Source organism: Pangasianodon hypophthalmus, chromosome 1 (genome assembly GCF_027358585.1).
Source record: "Pangasianodon hypophthalmus isolate fPanHyp1 chromosome 1, fPanHyp1.pri, whole genome shotgun sequence".
Classification (NCBI taxonomy): Eukaryota; Metazoa; Chordata; class Actinopteri; order Siluriformes; family Pangasiidae; genus Pangasianodon; species Pangasianodon hypophthalmus.
The window spans coordinates 34,058,172-34,076,802 of record NC_069710.1 but is presented as its reverse complement, the minus strand read 5'-3'; the positions used below and the strand labels follow the sequence as shown (position 1 = coordinate 34,076,802).

Genomic DNA, 18,631 nt, shown 5'->3' with positions numbered 1-18,631 from the left:
TGGTCAGATTTTTGTTTGGTGTTTAAATCGTAGCTTCATGTCATCTGTTTCTTATTTGTTTGTTAGATTGTTTCTCAGATCTCCATGTTATGCATGGTCACCTGTTCCTTGCTAGTGTGAAGGTAGGATGAGGCAGGTGCACTTCCTTTCCCCTCGCATGTCAGGGGCTACACTAATAAATACCCCCCCACACCCAAACACTTATTTGGTAAGTGTAGGTGATTCCACTTACAGAAATAAAGAAATGAAGTCTTCATGTTCTGCCTCCTATATGGACTCAGAGCCATTTACTGTTCATTGTGTAAAATGTTAAAAGAAAGCAGATTATTTATGGGTCATTAGTGATGTATGACCTACAACCTTTGTGGGAAATAAGTTCACCGTGTTTGTTGTTGCCATGACGCCTCACACTGTACATTGTTTTTGTTGGAGCAAAGCCTGTAGGTTTATTCATAGCAATGAGTTTAAATACTGCTAATTAATATTTACCATGCTAATTGATATTTCAAGTCTAAAAACACACACAGTATCATAGAAACTTGACTGCACTGTGCTAGCTAGCTTAAAGTCTATCTCTAGTAGTTATTTTTTTATATTTTTTAATATTTTTATATGTATTTATTCAACATTATGCTAATGATGACACATTCTTTGTAGATTCTCTGTAATAATCCTTGAGGGTTATTATGTTCTATAATACTGACTATACAGTTTGCTGTGTTGAGGAGGTAAATATACATCACTCATCAGAGTTAGCTGGCTAGCTTATTGCTAACAAAAGATGAACATGGAGGTGTGCATGTTTTTTCCAGGCCAAAATGACACTCACCATTCAAGTTAAGTCAAACACAGCACTATATTACAGCATGGATACAGACTCAGGTGCAAACACACACACACACACACACACACACACAAATAAAAATATGAGAAACACACACACAAATTATATATGAAAAATATATAAACAAACCATTTAATAAATTGAAACATAATTATGTACATAGTCAACTAAATTAAACTTTTCTAATCTTAATTTTCTAACAACTTCAGTAGGAAACAAATGACTTTAACTCAGTGTATAAATCGTGTGTAACTTTGAGCAATGACCAAATTACTGCATTGAACTGATACTATAAGATATTTATAATGTGTATTAAACATAAATGTTTCCTTCTGCTACATGTAAATGGAAATACATGAACATACAGTATAGACAAATCTATTAAATGACATTATAAGTGCATTAACAGTTTCTGTTTTGCTGTTAATAAGAAAAGCTTGATTAGTGTTCAGTTAAAGTTAATTTATCTCAGCTGGTGCATTTTTACAAACAACTAGAGAAGCAGAAGTGCTGACATCATCCTCTGTGTGTGAGACTCAGATCAGATCAGGATCGAAGCGGCTCAAATCTGTAGAGAAAGAGAAAACAGCATCAGTCATCAGATTCCTCACAAGAAAAATCAGTGTAAACACTGTGTGTGTGTGTGTGTGTGTGTGTGTCTGTGTGTGTAAGCGTAAAGTACAGTATTTATATTGCAGAGCCCCAAATACACATATTAAACTATAAAACAAACACAAATGATTAAACTACATAAATCAGTAAAACATTTTCGTACACAAAAAGACAGATTCAGGTATACAAAATACAAAAACATAAATACCACAAATGATGTAAAAATTGGGGGGCTGGATCATTGTTTCTGGGAGAAACACACTGTTGCCTGATAAAGCCACCAGGGGGCGCCCTCATCAGATGCCTGAACAAGCTCAACTGGAGTATTCCTACAGTCACTACTCACAGCTTGTGATGATCGGTGAGGATAGAGATGTAGATTGTAAGCAGAGAGATGAGAGGTGAGGATAGAGACGTAGATTGTAAGCAGAGAGATGAGAGGTGAGGATAGAGACTTAGACTGTAAGCAGAGAGATGAGAGGTGAGGATAGAGATGTAGACTGTAAGCAGAGAGATGAGAGGTGAGGATAGAGACGTAGATTGTAAGCAGAGAGATGAAAGGTGAGGATAGAGACGTAGATTGTAAGCAGAGAGATGAGAGGTGAGGACAGAGACGTAGTAAGCAGAGAGTTTTGTCCACAAACTGCGCTCCTGCTTCAGTTCCACAGACCAGCACAGTGAATAACACTGGTGTTAATCTAAACACCGTTTCACAATCTAACACTTTTTTCAACCCTCATAAGTAAATCCCCAAAATACTTAATCTCCTTCACAAGCGAAAAGCTCTCTCCCACTCTTTTCCGAGAGAGAACCCACATGCAGAAAGTGTTTTTATTTCTTATTACTGTACAAACACATTAAGATACAGAATCTCCTCTGAAGTGTATAAAAAGACGTTAAACCACCAAATCACTGTTACTGTGTGTGTGTGTGTGAGTGTTTTAGTCAGTAACTCACTGTAGTGTCTCCAGTTTACAGTGTGGATCCTTCAGTAGATCAGAAAGCAGCTTCACTCCTGATTCTCCTGGTTTATTGTCGTTCAGATTCAGTTCTCTCAGGTGTGATGAGGTGTTTGACTTCAGAGCTGAAACCAGAGCAGCACAACCTTCACCTGTAATATTGCAGCGTTCCAGCCTGTAGAGAGATCAACATTTATAGATCAATACACACACACACAACCACACACACAATGCTTCACAGCCCATGAAGTGTGTACGTCTATTTCACTGTTTGTTATTTTTGAATCTGGAAAACTATAGCAGTTATTGCTGCTCTATTAAAATTGTGCTCCAGGACAGACAACATTTTATTAATCTAAAACAGCCATATGACACAAATGCAGGATCCACAGTGTGAAAGTGATGATCTGACCTCAGTGTCTCCAGTGTACAGTGTGGATTCTCCAGTCCAGCAGAGAGCAGCTTCACTCCTGAATCCTGGAGGTTATTGTTACTCAGGTCCAGTTCTCTCAGACTGGAGGAGTTTGAGCTTAGAACTGAGGACAGAGCTCTACAGCTTTCCTTTGTGAGATTACACCCACACAGCCTGGGAGAGAAATGATGATATATCAGAACAGTGACATCTCAAAAAAAAACATACAGAAATATAATTTATCCTTTTACTTAGATCATTTTGCATGTACTGTGTGTGTGTGTGTGTGTGTGTGTTTGTGTGTGTGTCTGGGACAGGGGTCTTTTAAATCTGTATCTAAAGCATGTGACACTAAATTTTGTCCCCATAATATCAAAACTACAATTTAAGTTAATATTTTCTGTTTCTCTTTGTGTGTGTGTGTAAAAGTACAGTATTTATATTGCAGATTTCCAAATACACATATTAAACTATAAAACAAACAGAAATGATTAAACTATGTAATCAGTAAAACATTTTTTTTTACACAAAACGTACAAAAAGACAGATTCAGGTATACAAAATACAAAACCATAAATACCACAAATGATGTAAAAATTGGGGGGCTGGATCATTGTTTCTGGGAGAAACACACGATTGCCTGATAAAGCCACCAGGGGGCGCCCTCATCAGCTGCCTGAACAACCTCAAACTGGAGTATTCCTACGGTCACTACTCACAGCTTGTGATGATCGTTGAGGACAGAGATGTAGATTGTAAGCAGAGAGATGAGAGGAGGGACGTAGTAAGCAGAGAGGTTTGTCCACATACTGAGCTCTTGCTTCACTCCCACAGACCAGTACAGTGACTGTAAATCTGACTGTAACACTGGTGTTAATTTAATCACTGTTTGTCAATCTAACAGTTTTTTCATTCCTCATGAATAAAATGCCAAAATGCTTAATCTCCTTCACCAGGGGCAAGCTCTCTCCCACTCTTTTCCCAGAGAGAACCCAAATGCAGAACAGTGTTTTTATTTCTTATTACTGTACAAACACATTAAGATACAGAATCTCCTCTGAAGTGTATAAAGAGACATTAAACCACCAAATCACTGTTACTGTGTGTGTGTGTGTGTGTGTGTGTGTGTGTTTCAGTCAGTAACTCACTGTAGTTTCTTCAGTTTACAGTGTGGATCCTTCAGTAGATCAGAGAGCAGCTTCACTACTGATTCTCCTGGTTTATTGTAGTTCAGATTCAGTTCTCTCAGGTGTGATGAAGTGTTTGACTTCAGAGCTGAAACCAGAGCAGCACAACCTTCACCTGTAATACTGCAGCCTTCCAGCCTGTAGAGAGATCAACGCTTATAGAACAATACGCACACAAAGAGCTTCATAGCCCATGAAGTGTGTGCATGAAAGCCAGAATTAAATCCAGATTGTTACACATCTATTTCACTGTTTGTTATTTTTGAATCTGGAAAACTATAGCAGTTATTGCTGCTCTATTAAAATTGTGCTCCAGGACAGACAACATTTTATTAATCTAAAACAGCCATATGACACAAATGCAGGATACACAGTGTGAAAGTGATGATCTGACCTCAGTATCTCCAGTGCACAGTGTGGATTCTCCAGTCCAGCAGAGAGCAGCTTCACTCCTGAATCCTGCAGTTTATTGTCACTCAGGTCCAGTTCTCTCAGACTGGAGGAGTTTGAGCTGAGAACTGAGGACAGAGCTCTAGAGCTTTCCTCTGTGAGTTTACCCCGACGCAGCCTGGGAGAGAAATGATGATATATCAGAACAGTGACATCTCAAACACAAACATACACAAATATAATTCATTGTAATAAAATACACAAATGCCATTGATTAAATTCTGAGAATGTGCACTTTAAGCACATGTGAATTGTTGGAGTCCAAATATAAAACTGTAGCATACAGAGGCAAACAAAAAATAAATCCTATATGCTACACTGGCATGTGTGTGTATGTAGACTTCTATAGAAAAGATAACAAAGATGGCAGTCCATTATTCTGTTATTCACTATTCATCATCATTATTCATCACTATTTGAGTTTTTTCTTGTGACTAATATAAGCTGTTTTTGTCAGTGACGTGTCCACAGTATGAGATTTATAAGCATTTTGTAAGCATTTTGTAACAACAGTTACGTTGTGTACCTGTTTAGCTTCATTTTTGGAACTTTTGTCTCTGTGTGAGTTTTCTCTTTGGTTGTTTTTTTGGTCTGTTTTCCACACCCTCTCTATGTGGCCTTGCCTCTGACACTGTTTGGGATGACTGATGGCATCATGGGATGATTTGCCACATCCACACCATTTCTGGCTTTTTGCAATAAGACATTTTGTGAGTTTTACATTCTAAACTCTTTATCTGTAACTCTGACGCATCCTTTCCTGCTGTCTCCATTGATATTGCAGTGGTCAGTGCCCATTCAAGGGTTAGTTCTCTTCCTGACAGTAGCCTCTTTTGAGTGCTTTGATTATGCATGCCACATACAAGCCTGTCTTTTACTGCATCAGAAAGTCCATCTCCAAAGTCACAGTATTGGGAAATTTGATGCAATTCTGCAGCGTATTTGGAAATGCTTTCATGCTTTAACTCGTTCCATTTGTGGAATCCAAATCTCTCAGCTATTACTAGCGGTTTTGGGCTCAAGTGATTTTGTAAAATGTCAACAATTTCGTCAAACATCTTGCTTGCTCAGGGGGAACTATACTGCATAGAAGACTGTATGTTTTAGCACCCATTAAACTGAGAAGTGTAATGACTTTCTTTTTCTCCTCCATGTTGTTGGCATCGCAGTACAGTTCAACCTTCTCAGTATATGATTCCCAGGCCTCATTTCCTCAAATTTACCAATTTTCCCAACTAAGGCCCTCATCACATTCACTTGCTACTTGAATGTCTCTCACGGTGTACTGTACACTGTTACTCTCACATCTATTTTGCAAGCTAGCATCAGTGACTGCCTTCTCTATACTCGTCCGCTCTTTCCTCTCGCTGACGCTCTGCTTTCCTCTGAATGTTTCCGTGCTAGAATTAGAGTTTTATGTAGTGAACACAGACAAGCGGAGTGATACACACAGTGAAATGTACCTGTGCTGTTGGATCGCCGCTTATCCAATCAAATTAGTGGATCGGAACTAACTGCTGCTTAATAATAGTGAAATAAACAGTAGCAGGCACAAAAGGAAGAAAATAATAATAATCTAAAATATAAACATTTTATAAAGAGTTTAAAAAATAGAATAGACTTCAAGAATTAAAATAATATAAAAGTAATGTAAAAGAAACATGCCAGTGAAAGTAAGAAAATAATAAAAGTGAGTAAAAAGCTGGTAAAAGTGGGAAAATGTTTTAGCTGGTTTTAAAATCAAAGATAGAATGAGCCTGATGAATATTTACTGTTAACGTGTTCAAGATATTTGGTGCATAAAAATAAAAAGCTGCTTCACCCACTAGATGATATTAACACACAATTTGTCACAGAGTTTATCAGGCGTTCAGAGATGTATGAAGGCGCTATAGCATTAAGAGATTTAAAATCTAGTACAAACATGTTATAGTCAATGCTAAAGAAAGTAGTCAGGCAGTGGAGTGATGCTAAAATCACGTTTTCTAGTACGTTTATAATATTCTCACTGCTGCATTCTGCACAAGTTGTAGTTCGTTTACTGTAGCAGTAGGAAGTCCTGTGAGAAATGCATTACAATATTCAAGGTGAGAAAAAACTAATCAGAGATCAATTTCTTGGTATCATAATATCATCTGGACATAAAGTCTGACCCGCGCTATATTCCATAAATTATAGAATGCAGTTTTAGTAATGTTATTAATTTGTGGTTTAAAAGATAAATCAGAGTCCAGAATTGCACCAAGATTTCTAACTTCAGTTCAAACAGTCCTTATTTAGTTTAGAAAAAAATCATGATTAGTTTAGCCAACAGCGCTGAACAAACAGGTTACAAGATTATCAGCATTAGTTATATCTGGCCTTACAGATATGTATAACTGTGTATCATCTGCATAGCTATGCAAACTGACTCCACGCTTCTTAATAATCTGACCTAGCAGCAACATATACTAGGTCTATAAAAGTGAAATATAAGAATATAAAATATAAAAATAAAGAATAGAAAAGCTAGGCCAATACAGAGCCTTGTGGTACAACACAGAGAATATCGTGCTTATCTGATGTTCATCTAGAATAACAAATTATTGTCTTCCAGTTAAATATGTAGAAAACCAGTTTAAGACAGTCCCAGAAAGACCAACTATTCTCAAGCTGTTCAAGAAGTGTTATGTGATCTATAGTGTAAATGCAGCAGTAAAATCTCAAAGCACTAAAAGCACAAGGACCAAAACACCGTCTGCTTCAGCATTTAATCTCAGATCATTTACTACTTTAATAAAATGCTATTTCAGCACTATGATATGATCTGAAGCAGGAGGTGAAACATTGCTGGTGTTATGGAGGCAGACGGACGCAAGTGCAAGTGGCTTTTATTAAATACAGACAGGGGAACTAAACTAAACCCAAGGGCTAATCAATACTTCACACACTGAACAAGGAAGAGGTCAGGTGATCAGCACACAGGCATTAACTAGACAGTGTAAAAGTGTAAACAATACACAAAGCAGAGTCTAAACAGCAAGATAAACAAGCAACAATCAAACAGCACACACAATGCTCGACCAAGACTTCACAATGAAAGAGTGAAAGTACGGATTATTTCAAGGAGTGTGTGTCAGTGTGAACAGATTTGCATGATCAAGTCCAGTGATTTCGTAAAGGGATTGGTGTTTGGTTGTCATGTGACATGGCGACTAGCTGGGAATCATGGAAATGGCAGTTCTCTTGACGAGGCATTGCACATGTGGACCTGACCACTGGTTTCATAAATTAACAAGCTATTTGAGGATTTAGTATTTTTCTAAGTTGTACTAGCGTATAAATTAATCTAAAGACAACCCACAATGCACCTGTAGGGGGCGTACATGTGCTCTAATTGATCTTCGGTATCCAGAAGGCATTTGTAAATAAAACCAATAAAACAGTTTATTTTGTAGTTTAACCTGAGTATTAACCTTCCCAACATTAGTATAGAGTGAAATGTACATTTTACTGTTATTAGGTTTATACTATAATAATGACAATCAAATAAACAAAATGTGAAAGTGATGATCTGACCTCAGTTTCTCCAGTGTACAGTGTGGATTCTCCAGTCCAGCAGAGAGCAGCTTCACTCCTGAATCATGCAGTTTATTGTAACTCAGGTCCAGTTCTCTCAGAGTGGAGGAGTTTGAGCTGAGAACTGAGGACAGAGCTCTACAGCTTTCCTCTGTGGGATCACAGTGATACAGCCTGGGAGAGAAATGACAATATATCAGAACACTGACATCTCTCTCTCTCTCTCTCTCTCTCTCGCTCTCTCTCACTCTCTCTCTCTCACACACACACACACACAGAGCAACTACTTTTTGTGTTTTGTGTTTTAGATTAGTTTAAACTTTGTCATCGTGCAGAGTATGAGTACAGAGTCAACAAAATGCAGTTTAGCACCTAACCAGAAGTGCAAATAGCAATATGTCTATAAATATTTATATTTATGTATATATATGTTCAAGGTATGAGGTACAGAAAGTAGAGACCAGCTCAGTGCAAATTACAAGGTGTACAGATATATAAGGTGCATTGTATAGAGACGTGAGGTACATATACCTGGTAGAGAAAGTAGAGACCAGCTCAGTGCAAATATAGAAGGTTCATGTAATAATTAGTCAGTAATGTGCAAGGAGGCAAGTTCTGAATGAGGTGTAATGGCAAGTTACCATGGTAGTGCAAATGACAAGATACAGGTGGTGTTTAAGAGTGCACACAGCATTAATATTGTACAGTACAGTGGGCTTTTTTATAACATGGGTTACAAGGGTTCTGGCTGTGTTTTAATTATTTTATGGGTGGTTACTGTGTCGACACACTTGTTGATGTGATCCAGAACAGAACTGGTGTATATATTACTGTCCGTGTCGAAATCCAGTGTGGCCTGAGAAGCAGAGGCATTCCAGTCTATGTCCAGGAGCTGTAGTGAAGAGTCTGCTCCTTCTAGCCACAGTTTTATAGTCCTCGCTGGGGGTTTCACACGTTTGATGATGGTGTGTAATTGGGGAGCAGGAACAGGGAGATGTGATCTGAGTGTCCAACATGGGGGAGGGGAGGAGCTCTGTAGGCCTCAGTAATGTTTATATAAACATGATCAAGAATGTTGTCTCTCCTCTTGTAGGGCAAAAGACGTTTTGATAGAATTTCGGGAGCACCGTCCTCAAATTAGTGTGATTAAAATCCCCAGCACTGATAAAAGCTCCATCCGGATGCGTTGTTTGCAGCTTGCTAATAACAGCACCAGTTCTTTCATGGCTATTTTAGCACTGGCATCCAGGGGACATATACTGCAGCAATTATGGTGCATGTAAATTCACGGGATTTTGTCGGCTGTACAAAGTGATTGCAAGGTTTTGACGAACAACCAAGTTTAAAATAATTGGTCTTCAAGATGCCTCTGACAACCACAAACCTGAGATTAAAGCCAGATTTTCATGATTCTGGTTCACTCACAAAATCAAGGCATAAAATCAGTGCAGTGTGTAAACATCAGCAGGTTGTAATGTCACACAAAGCAGCACAAAGTCACTGTAAAAACATGGAAATGTAAAAAGGGACGGGGTTTGAATGAATTTTCATCCCATTAAGAATGGAATGCGTTAAATTAGACAGATGAATGTGTCACTGTAAAGACCATCATTTTAGTTTTATCTGCATTTAGAAATAATTTTAATGATTTGAATTGGGATTCTATTTCCTTAAAAGCTTTTTGAAGTTTATTTATCACTTCAGCCAAGACAGGAGCACAGCAATAAATAACATCATATCATCAGCATAAAAGTGCATATTTGCATAATCAACTTTTCTTCCTAAATGATTTATATAAATAAAGAATAAAAGTGGTCCCACTGTTGCACCCCTTTATGGACAGACAACACATTAGAAAACAAACCATCAGCCTGAACACAGAGTCCTATCCAACAAATAATGTGAAAACCAAGTAACAGCTCGACTGGACAGCCCTGAGTCAGTCAACCTCTGCAGCAGAAAAGAACGGTCAACGCTATCAAACACCTTCCACATATCAATGAAAAGTCAAACACAGTGTTGTTTCTTGTCTAAGGCCGTGACAATATCATTAACTACTTTCACAGCAGCAGTAGTTGTGCTATGGCATTTTCTAAAAGCAGACTGGTGTTCATGTAGTCATGTATTCACTCTATAAATGTTCCTTTAATTGTTTGCTTATTAAAAGTTCTAGTGTTTGAACAAAAGTTGATAATTTGGGTGTAGGCCTATAGTTATTAAGATGACAGGGTTCTCCACCTTTTAGCAGCAGGAGGTTTTAATAAGTATCTTAGCATCTAAACCATCTGAGTCTGCAGATTTTCTAGGATTGAGTTTTTCACTATAAAATACAATATTCATGCTATATTGTGCAGTTCAGACTTCCAGTTAAAATAATGTATGAATATTTGTGTTTTTATCAATTAAATTAATTGTATATATGTACTAATTAAGTATTATCACATTTCAAGCCAATGTGTGTTTAATGGGTTGAAACCTGACTTTTCTGTCATATTTTTCCTCAAAAATTAATATATTTTCTCTTTTGTACTGTTATGATATATCTTAGATCTACATATTTTATGCACATTTTATCTTATTTTTTTTGTGTGTGTTTTTCAATGAAAATGCCATTGAGTGTTGACTAAATTCAAAGTTAGAACAATCTTATTTTCCCTCAGTAATTAGATTTGGTATTTAAATGTACAAAGGTAAGCAGAAAAAAGCACTTAACCAAAGAGAAAAAAATAGCTATTTATTTAATGATGCTCTCTTCCATAAGGTCCCTCATTCTCCTTACATACAGAATAATAATGAACTGATTAGAGTAATTAATGATAAGTATTATTCTAATCCTTAGTGTTAATTTAAAATAATAAACACTACATTTAGATAGTTAGGAATACATTTATAAAATAATATTATAATTACTTACTTAGCTTTTCTGGATGCTTTGACCACTGGCATCAGCCTCAGAAGACATTCCTCTGATGTGTCATATTTACTCAAATCAAATACATCCAGATTCTCTTCTGAGTTCAGCAACACAAACACCAGAGCTGACCACTGAGCAGGAGAGAGTCTGACTCTCCTGAGACACCAGGAATCTCTGCTTTTCAGGTAATGCTGTACTTCCTGCACTAGAGAATGATCATTCAGTTCATTCAGACAGTGGAACAGATTGATGGATTTCTCTGGAGATGGATTCTCCCTGATCTGCTCCTTGATGTACTCGACTGTATCCTGTTTGCTGTGAGAGCTGCTTCCTGTCTGGGGCATTATTTCTCGTAAGAGAGTCTGATTGGACTCCAGTGAGAGACCCAGAAGGAAGCGGAGGAACAGGTCCAGGTGTCCATTCTCACTTTGTAAGGCCTTGTTCACTGCACACCTCAGGAAATCAGACATGTTTGATTTGGTTAAAAGATCAGACAGATGAGTGGTTTGTTGGTCTGTTACACTTCTGCTGATGAAAGAGAGAAATGCATATAAAGCAGCCAGAAACTCCTGAACACTCAGATGTACAAAGCTGAACACCTTCCCCAGGTGAAGCCCAAACTCCTCTCTGAAGATTTGGGTACACACTCCTGAGTACACTGACACTTCACTGACATCAATGCCACACTCTCTCAGGTCTTCCTCATAGAAGATCAGGTTTCCTTTCTCCAGCTGTTGGAAAGCCAGTTTTCCCAGTGCCAGGATACTCTCTCTGGTCTTCTGAGGATCAGGGTCACATTTCTGATGGTACTTTTGATCCTTGTGTTTGATCTGAAAGATCAGGAAGTGTGTGAACATTTGAGTCAGAGTCTTGGGGATCTCTCCACTCGCTGCTTCACCCAACATTCTCTCTAGAACAGTGGCTGAAATCCAGCAGAAGACTGGGATGTGGCACATGATGTAGAGGCTTCGTGAAGACTTCATGTGTGTGATGATTTTATTGGCCAGGCTCTGATCACTGATCCTCTTCCTGAAGTACTCTTCTTTCTGAGGATCACTGAACCCTCGTACCTCTGTTACCTGGTTTACACACTCAGGAGGGATCTGATTGGCTGCTCCTGGGCGAGAGGTTATCCAGAGGAGAGCAGAGGGAAGCAGATTCCCCTTGATGAGGTTTGTCAGCAGCACGTCCACTGAGGCTGACTCTGTCACATCACACAAACTCTCATTGTTCTGGAAATTTAGAGGAAGTCGACACTCATCCAGACCATCAAAGATGAATATCACTTTGTGAACATTACAGTCTATTAATTGTAATTCTTTTATTTCTGGGAAAAGGTCATGAAGAAGTTTCATCAGACTGAGATTTTTCTGTTTCATCAAATTCAGCTCCCTAAAGGGAAGTGGAAACATGAAGGTGACGTCCTGATTTGCTTTTCCTTCGGCCCAGTCCAGAATGAACTTCTGCACAGAGACTGTTTTTCCAATTCCAGCAACTCCTTTAGTCAGCACACTTCTGATGGACTTGTCTTTAAAGAGCTCATTACATTTAATGGGTGTCTCCTGTGTTTCTGGTCTCTTGGACGCTGTCTCAATCTGTCTCACCTCATGTTCATTATTGATGTCTCCACTCCAACCCTCTGTGATGTAAAGATCTGTGTAGATCTCATTCAGAAGTGCCGAGCTTCCATGCTGTGAGATTCCTTCATTAATTCTTTTACATTTCTCTCTCAGTTTGGATTTGAGTTTCTGCTGGTACACGAGTTCTGATGAAAAGAAGAATAAAATGTAAACTCTGCTCATCTCTGTTGACTATTGATATTTTCATATCTGTATAGCATATGTAATGTCAATACTGATCTCTTATTATATTCCGTTGATAAAAGCACATCATTATGATGTGTTTAATAAATTTAGAGCAATTTCCTTCCTCTACATTTAAAGTGATGTTATAACCCCATGAGCTCTTACTGTTCTGCAGTGTGTTAGCGAGATCTGTGTGGTTCATGTTCTTCAGGACGTGCAGCGTGATCTTCAGCGCTCCCTCTCTGACACTGCTCTGATCCTCCTCATCCTCCACCTCCCTCTCAGAGCATGCTGGGTAATCTGAACTCAGGAGCTTCTTAAATCTCTTCAGCTCATTCTTTAACAGAGTGATGACTTTGTGCTCCAGATCCTGATTTGAAACAGAAAGAAAAAAAAATTACAAAAACACTATAATGTCACATGAGTATGTGTTCATTACTGAAAACTTTATATTACTGAAAATATAAAACTACATTTTTCTGTGATTAATCATAAAACTTCTACAAGCAGATAATAGATAATAAATAAAAAGGTTTTGCACTAAATACAGCTTTCGGATGTTAAAATCGTGTATTCCAGGCCTATTCAATAGGTGGCATCCAGACAAACTGGTTTCAGCTGAGGGCACAGACGAGCAAAATAATGAAGGAGAGTCACTGAGCATTTCTATGTGTTTGAAACCAATGAGGAAAACACAATACACTCGTGTTCTCTCTTAGTGTTGCTCTGTATTTTGTTCTGTCACATTGCAGTGAGAGTGGAATAGCTGTAATGATTACTCAAATCTCTGGCAGCAGACAGATAGAGATATTAATTAAAATGCTGGGATTAGTAAAAGTTACACACACACACCTTGAATATGGCCTCCAAATGACTCTTCTCAGTGATTTTTGATTTATTCTTCTGTGTTCTATGAACAAACAAAACACTTGTTAAAAGTTTAACAAAGACTATAAATCATATTCATAACTACAAACACAAACCAGCAAATACACAGATATTTGAGAGATGTTTGATTATGAGAGTGTGAGTGATAAAACACTGCACTCTTACATTAAACCGCCCTCACCTCAGATCAGTAGCACAGTCTGTGTCTCTAAAGCGCAATGGAGGATCCATTGAGTTGTCACTCTTCATGGACACACAGCTGGGTTCAGATGAGTCTGATCTCTTTCTCTTTAATGATCTATGGCATAGAAGGAAGCAGCGTTCTTTAAAATGTCTAACGTAAAACTTGTCTGCACATTAAAGCTGGATTATGTGTATGAAGTTAAAGAAATAAAACTATACAATTATTTAATACATTAAATAAATAATGAAAAACTCAATGCTCCCCATATACAGCACCTATGTCCTCACCTCAGATCGGTCATACTGTCTCTCTCTCTAAAGCGCATTGGTTGACCCATTGACGCGTCACTCTTCATGGACACACAGCTGGGTTCAGGTGAGTCTGATCTCTCACCCTGAATCAGACTAAACACACACAACCACTGCATCATTATTACTGTTCTGCAGCAATACTGAATAATTCAACTGTAGTTAAAATCTGATGATATTCCTTATTAACATTGATACGATTCTTTAACCTTCATACTTTATCCAGCTACAGGGACAACTTGGGGTTAGACGTGTTGCTCAGTAGCTTAATGTCACTAATCATCAGCTGGTTTTAAACATCTTGAGACAAAGCTGCTGAATTAAACTATTCACTACTCACTTTTCACAGAAACACATCAGAGTCTGATCTGTTTAGTGTTGGTGAATGTGAGAACATTTCTGTTTTTCACTGAGTCACACCCTTCACTCACCTCTCATTTTTCTTTAAGTCCTGGTTCACAGACACACTCATGTTGGAGGTCATGTCTCCTCCTACAGATTACACCTGTACACACACACACACACACACACACACACAGCAAATCAAAACCCACATTTTTCTGCAGCGTTGCATCAGTCCTTTCAAACTTTTCCTCATCAGGAAAGAAATCTTTATCATTAACCTGTTTGCCAAAAGTCTCATCCAGGAAACTATTCACCTCTTCTAGAGTGTACAGAGAGAGAGAGAGAGAGAGAGAGAGAGAGAGAGAGAGAGAGAAACACTGCAGGACACATATTTACTTCACTCCAACATGGCGGTGTTAAATCTAACCCTGTATCATCACACGCTTCACTTACAGGGAAATCAGGTCCTACAGTAAACTGTGGAAGTTACAACTTCAGTACAAATCAACTGAACTGTTCTTCATCTAGTGCACATTCACAACATTCACATATTAGAGCTTTACATTTACATACTTAATGTGTTTTTCTCCTGCCAATGATTTGCTTCCTTTCTTCACTAAATGGACTTTCACTTTCACCGGATCACTAACTGTGGGTGTTGTAGTCCTGGGCGAAATGCATGATGGGTAATGTAGTTCGGAAGAAGTGTGCTGGTGTTGGCTGTGCAGTTCGGGAGAGAAAACGAGGAGAAAAAGTTTCTGTTTTGCTTTTCCTTTAGTTTATTTCAGTTAAGCCACCCGGGAGTTATTGTGCACTGTAACCCTCACAACTTTTATTTGCCTAAAGAAGTAAAACGGCATGCTTCGGAAGAACTTTGTCCCTCTCATCATTTGCCCGAACATGAACTAACGAGTTGTTCCTCTGCCGCTGGGAGTTGCTGAAGCGGTGAGAGTAACACTGGGGGCTCGGCCGGGATTTGTTCCTCGCATGTGCTGAGTGATAAACTGCGGTTAAAGCAGCCGCTCTTCCTGAAACCACGGTTAATCAGGCCGCTCGTGCAATTGAGGGGCGCGGCTTTTACACACTTAGCGGTAATAACACCGGAAGCGGAAAGCGCGCGCCCGCGAGCTCCTACACAACCAAAGCAACTTAACTTTTATACAAAATGAAATATAAATAAATAACAAAACCAACACACAACAGTTCACAGTATTTATGAGTATCCAGGGTAAATGTTTTTATATTTACGCTTTTACTTTTAAATAATGGGCAAAATCGATCAAGTTTATAGAGACAGTATAAATCATTAACGCAAATAAAAATAAAAACATCATTTAATAAACATTATTATTATTATTATTATTATTATAAATCTAACCATGAATAAATTTTTAAACCAGGAAGCTATTTTGATTCATTATATAAGAGAAATTTCACATTAGTAGACAATCAAACCCACTGATATCAGTTCACAGTGAGCTCCTCTATGATCATAATAAAGATCAATTAATTCTACTGTAGGGGTTTTAAGTAATTCCTCTTCAATAAAGTATATTCCAAAACAATAATGTGTTTATTTATTTTGTTTCTCTTTTAAATTTACTTAATTATTTACTGAATTACACGAGCGGCTAGATTAACCGTGGTTTCAGGAAGTGCGGCTGCTTTAACCGCAGTAGTCATATGGACATTCTAAGCTGTTAAAGCTGAACCAGACGCTGTCAGAGAGGAAGCGAAAATGGCGGATACTTGAGAGAGAGAGCGAGTATGGTGAGAAAACTCTTCCACGTAAATAAGAGTAGTCTGTGGAATCCTACGATAAGGACAGAGAGTGAGGAAAAGTGAACACCTCTCTCGTTTGTGGACTGGCTGAATGAATTGGATGCTCAAGAGTCAAAGACTTGTAGTAATAACAATCCGTTTAAAACCAGTTCTGCTCCGTGTCATACATCAGCTCCAGTAAACAGGTCCACATGTTGCTATGAGCCACACTTAGCACAGCAAGCAGTGAGAGAAACTCAGAGGTGGACAAAGTACACAACTCCATTACTTGAGTGAAAGTATAGATACTTCTGGTGAAATATTACTCCATTACAAGTGAAAGTTGTGTAACCCGCTTAAAATTAAGAGATTTATAGTTTTATCTAATATTTAGGTTATTTTCAGCTGTGTGTCTTAACTGCATATCATTATTGTCCAGCAGATGGCAGTAGTGGCGCGGCAGAGAGGTGAAACCAATCTAGTTTTCAGTAACGAGGAGAGGGAAAAAAACACGATCGAATGGTAGTGAGCTTAGCGGAGCTCTACACGAGGAAAGAACCACACAGAGTTAAAATTAAAACATAAGGTTTAGAGCTATTTTGCTATTTTCTACTTAGAAATCATCATCTTGCTACTGGACACGGGTTTTCTAAGTATTGTTTTTGCAAGATACTGTTTTGTTGGTAATATTATGACCTTGATACCTCAGTATCTTGATGTGTATTTTTTTGAGTAAAAACCAATTGGAGAGTAACTTGAGTCAGATGAATCTGAGATGCTATAGCGAGACACATGTAATGTAGGTTACGATGTAATTAGCTAGTCTGAGTTCACGTGTGCAGCGACTGAGAGAATGTAACCTGTTCAAATTGTAAACTGCTGTGCAATTATGACTATGGGGGGTTTTTGAGTAATATTGTTTCCAGATCTGGTGAAGGAATTGGAAATGATTTTGATAGAGTAACTGAATGTTGCCCTGTTATGCAGGTTGGTTTTTTGTATGCATGATTTGATAAGGCCATTGGATTCACCTCCATTGGACAGACAGAAACACGGCAGAAGAGCAGAGTGTGAGGAGTCCTTATCAGCAGGAACTGTTCCATTCTTGTCTTTCATTTCATCTCACAGAAAAGCGCTGGAGATCTCATCACACTTTAAAAAACACACACTACCCAGGTAGAACATTTTATTTCTTTATTTTTTCTTTATTCAAAGGGATATTGTGTTTCCAACTAAATACATTGTAACGGAAGAAAAAAGTCATTCTTAGTTTATGATTTATTGTTAAATAAATGCCCCATATATATATATATATATATATATATATATATATATATATATATATATATATATATATATATATATATATATATATATGTATGTATATATATATTTTTTTTTTTTTTTTTTTTTTTTTTTTTTGAGTGAAGTGAATTAGTGCTTGCATACTTTCATCACTCCTCCTTGGAAAAAGTTCCTAGGCACTTGCACTTATAGTTTCATTGTAGTGTGAAGTGAAACTATATTTTATTATAGTTTTATTTACTTAAATAAAAGTACAGAAGTACTTGCTTTTAAAAGTGCTTAAGTATCAAATGTAAATTTCCTTTTTTATGTCAATGCATTGTTTTATTATTGTTGCATTGTTGTATGTAATACTTACAATACCTCATGCCTCTGAAGCAACCTACTGAATACACTGACTAGCGTGTAGTATCTGTGGAATAAAGAGATTTTTTAAAACCTTTTCAGGCTTTTGCATGCTAACTGACGTCACTGTGGAACCTTCCCTCTGCGTCAGCAGTGTATCCACAATGCCATGGCAACCTGGCGGCCAAATCCATCAATCATTTGAGCGACCATACTTCATACTGAAACTTTAGCTCTAAAGCACAGACAATTTCAAGCTTTCACAAGAAATTAAAAGTTTACATCCATCAATATGCTTCCGCAGGTTGGACGGCGACTTTCTGAAGGCTGTGATTTGCTTTGTTTTAGGCAAACAAAGCAAACATTTAAAACGAAAACAATCTTTGACCTTTTCAGAAAACTGGAACATACTTTTTAAGTGTGGCCACGACACGTGACCCTACAAGAGTGATTAGTGATAGGCTGTCTGTCACCTGCAAACAACCAATCACGTTTTAGAGAAGAAACAAACCATCCACTGAGTTTCAAAGCTGCTACATAGTGATGACTTTCTAAGTTAAAGTCACAAGTTTCCAGAAAAAATAATACTCAAGTAAAGTACAGATACTCAAAAAGTGTACTTAAGTACAGTACTCAAGTAAATGTCCTTCATTACTGTCCACCTCTGGACTTTACATAATTCAGTCTTGTAATCAGAAACTGGTTTAAATTAGCTTTAGCATAAGCAGTGAAATCCCGTTATGATGAGAAATGT

At 37.8% G+C, this 18,631-nt stretch overlaps 2 protein-coding genes across 6 annotated transcripts in view; both read right to left on the bottom strand.

The window, feature by feature from the left end:
- Positions 1-18,631, bottom strand: part of LOC113523756 (uncharacterized) — a 507,872-nt gene that overhangs the window by 256,245 nt on the left and 232,996 nt on the right. The window lies entirely within an intron of this gene.
- Positions 993-15,108, bottom strand: LOC117598337 (NACHT, LRR and PYD domains-containing protein 12-like). 5 transcript variants are annotated; one of them, XM_053235380.1, is made up of 13 exons: positions 14,745-14,812; positions 14,553-14,626; positions 14,101-14,217; positions 13,811-13,927; positions 13,594-13,651; positions 12,907-13,111; positions 10,937-12,701; positions 8,023-8,196; positions 4,409-4,582; positions 3,976-4,152; positions 2,828-3,001; positions 2,414-2,590; positions 993-1,412 (listed from the first exon to the last, which is right to left on the bottom strand). In XM_053235380.1, exons 2-13 carry the CDS (start codon positions 14,603-14,605, stop codon positions 1,391-1,393), a joined length of 3,213 nt encoding a protein of 1,070 aa, XP_053091355.1. In that variant the 5' UTR covers positions 14,606-14,626; positions 14,745-14,812; the 3' UTR covers positions 993-1,390. The 5 variants fall into 5 exon arrangements, 3 of the variants coding, with proteins under 3 accessions (XP_053091355.1, XP_053091353.1, XP_053091356.1); XM_053235378.1 differs by lacking the exon at positions 14,745-14,812 and adding an exon at positions 15,040-15,102 and having other exon boundaries at positions 1,071-1,412; XR_008302003.1 differs by lacking the exons at positions 993-1,412; positions 2,414-2,590; positions 14,745-14,812 and adding an exon at positions 15,040-15,107 and having other exon boundaries at positions 2,859-3,001; positions 3,976-4,102.